Raw genomic sequence first — 2,400 nt, 5'->3', positions numbered from 1 at the left:
AAATAGTTAACGATTCTGATTCTTGGTGTCCTGGGACTTATTACTTATTTAAAATTTTTATAATATTTACTAGTCAGTAAATTAGTGAATTAGTGGAGAACATAATTTATTTGTAACAGCATTAAAGCTTATATAATTTCAGTGTATTAAATACATATTTAATTAATAAATATTGATAATAATTATAATGATAAATGATGATACTTTTCAATTGTTTCTAATGAAACTCCTTTGAAGCTGGTAGAGTTAAAAAGTTTAAATATGTGTGGGACTGGAGAGATAGTACAAGGTTAAAGTGCCTGCCTTGCACGTGGCCAACTCCAGTTTAATTTATGTATTACATATGGTTTCCTAGAGCTTCCAGGACAGAGGTGATCCCTGAATTCAGAGCCAGGACTAAGCATAGATAGGTGTGGTCTAATTGCCAAAATAAAAATATGTCTATATACACATATGTACATGTATATTTCCATTTGTCACTACAGATGAACAAGAAGGAATAAAATGCTCAAGAAAAACTCAACTGTCATTTCAAATTTTGTTTTCTTGGGATTTTCTCATTACCCCAAAGTTGAAATCACAATATTTGTGCTGTGTTTATTAATGTACATGATCACTTTGCTGGGTAATATTATTCTTATCTCCATCAGTATCTTGGATTCCCGTCTGCATACACCTATGTATTTCTTTCTCAGCAACCTCTCCTTCCTGGACATTTGGTATACCTCTTCTGCTCTCACTCCAATGCTGACAAACTTTGTTTCTGGAAAAAATACCATCTCATTTTCAGGATGTGCTGCTCAAATGTACTTTTCTCTTGCAATGGGCTCCACCGAGTGTGTGCTCCTGTCTATGATGGCGTATGATCGTTATGTGGCTATCTGCAACCCATTGAGATATCCTATCATCATGAACAAGAAAGTGTGTGTACAGATTGCAGCTGGTTCCTGGGTAACAGGCTGCCTTACAGCCCTAGTAGAAACAATGTCTGTACTGCAGCAGTCTCTTTGTGAGAATAGCATCATCAATCATTTCACCTGTGAAATTCTAGCTGTCTTGAAACTGGTTTGTGTGGATACATCTATGGTACAGTTAATCATGCTGGTGATTAGTGTTCTCCTTCTTCCCATGCCCATGCTTCTCATCTGTATCTCTTATGCCTTCATTCTTTCCAATATCTTGAGAATCAGCACAGTCGATGGTCGAAGCAAAGCCTTTTCAACATGTGCAGCTCACCTGACTGTGGTGGTTTTGTTCTATGGAACAGCTCTTTCTATGTACCTGAAGCCCTCAGCTGTAGATTCACAAGAAATTGATAAATTTATAGCTTTGGTATATGCTGGACTAACTCCCATGTTGAATCCTATTATCTACAGCCTTCGGAATAAAGAGGTAAAAGCAGCAGTAAAAAAACTGATGATTAGAAACCCTCTTTGTGCTCTTCTAATCACTAATAGTGATTAATATCAATGAACATTAATGTAAGAGTAATAAAATAATCAACATAAACTATAACTTTGAAAATATAGGATGCAAAACACTCTCATGAAATGTGGAATTTTCTGCCTCTTTCTGAAATGATATTGAAACTCTGAAGACATATCTATATTGCAGCACTGTACTGTCACTCCTATGTAAATTAGTTTCATGAAAATAATACATGTTTGCTTTCAAATTTTAATAGTTCAAATAAAGCTACAAATTAATTGTATTTACTTTTGAATATTCAAAATTATATATATGCATTTATAGTATATGTGCTATACTATAATATATTTTTAAAAGTTCAGTTATGATTTATCTTTGTTTTTGGCTACTATGTACTCCAAAATGTATGGTGAGGCTCTATCTCCCCAGTATCTCAGAAGATGTGTTTATATTTGGAAACATATTCTTTCATGTGTTGATTAAGTTAAGTGAAGCTGTGATTGTGGGTCTTTATACAATCTGAACTTTGATTTTATGTAAGGAAACATAAAGGACACATTTGCTATGTTCACATATGGAGTAAAGTATATAAGGAAAGAGTATTTGTAAACTATGTAGGGGTTCTAAGAAGAGAGACCACCTACCTAGTTTTTAATTTTAGACCTCTGACATCTACAACTGTTCAAATTGTTGTTTAGACCACCCAGTGCACGGCATAGTATTTTGGTAGCTTTAGAAAAATGTATGATCTCTATTTTAGCATAGTTAAATTCAATGGAGGTAATCACATATTCAATGCATTTTTGATTTTTTTTTTTTTTTTGGTTTTTGGGCCACACCCGGCATTGTTCAGGGGTTACTCCTGGCTGTCTGCTCAGAAATAGCTCCTGGCAGGCACAGGGGACCATATGGGACACCAGGATTCGAACCAACCACCTTTGGTCCTGGATTGGCTACTTGCAAGGCAAACGC

At 35.0% G+C, this 2,400-nt stretch overlaps 1 protein-coding gene across 1 annotated transcript; it reads left to right on the top strand.

Moving 5' to 3' along the window:
- The first annotated feature begins 504 nt into the window (after nucleotides 1–504).
- LOC126009995 (olfactory receptor 13F1-like) lies at nucleotides 505–1,464 on the top strand. Its single transcript, XM_049774265.1, has one exon. It carries the CDS (start codon nucleotides 505–507, stop codon nucleotides 1,462–1,464), a length of 960 nt encoding a protein of 319 aa, XP_049630222.1.
- The last annotated feature ends 936 nt before the right edge of the window (nucleotides 1,465–2,400 follow it).

Source organism: Suncus etruscus, chromosome 1 (assembly GCF_024139225.1).
Source record: "Suncus etruscus isolate mSunEtr1 chromosome 1, mSunEtr1.pri.cur, whole genome shotgun sequence".
NCBI classification, from domain to species: Eukaryota; Metazoa; Chordata; class Mammalia; order Eulipotyphla; family Soricidae; genus Suncus; species Suncus etruscus.
The sequence above is the reverse complement of the archived record's forward strand: the minus strand, read 5'-3'. Positions and strand labels throughout refer to the sequence as shown.

Excerpts from the sequence above, each read along its gene's own strand:
- LOC126009995 (XM_049774265.1), top strand. The coding sequence starts at position 505 with ATGCTCAAGAAAAACTCAACTGTCATTTCAAATTTTGTTTTCTTGGGA.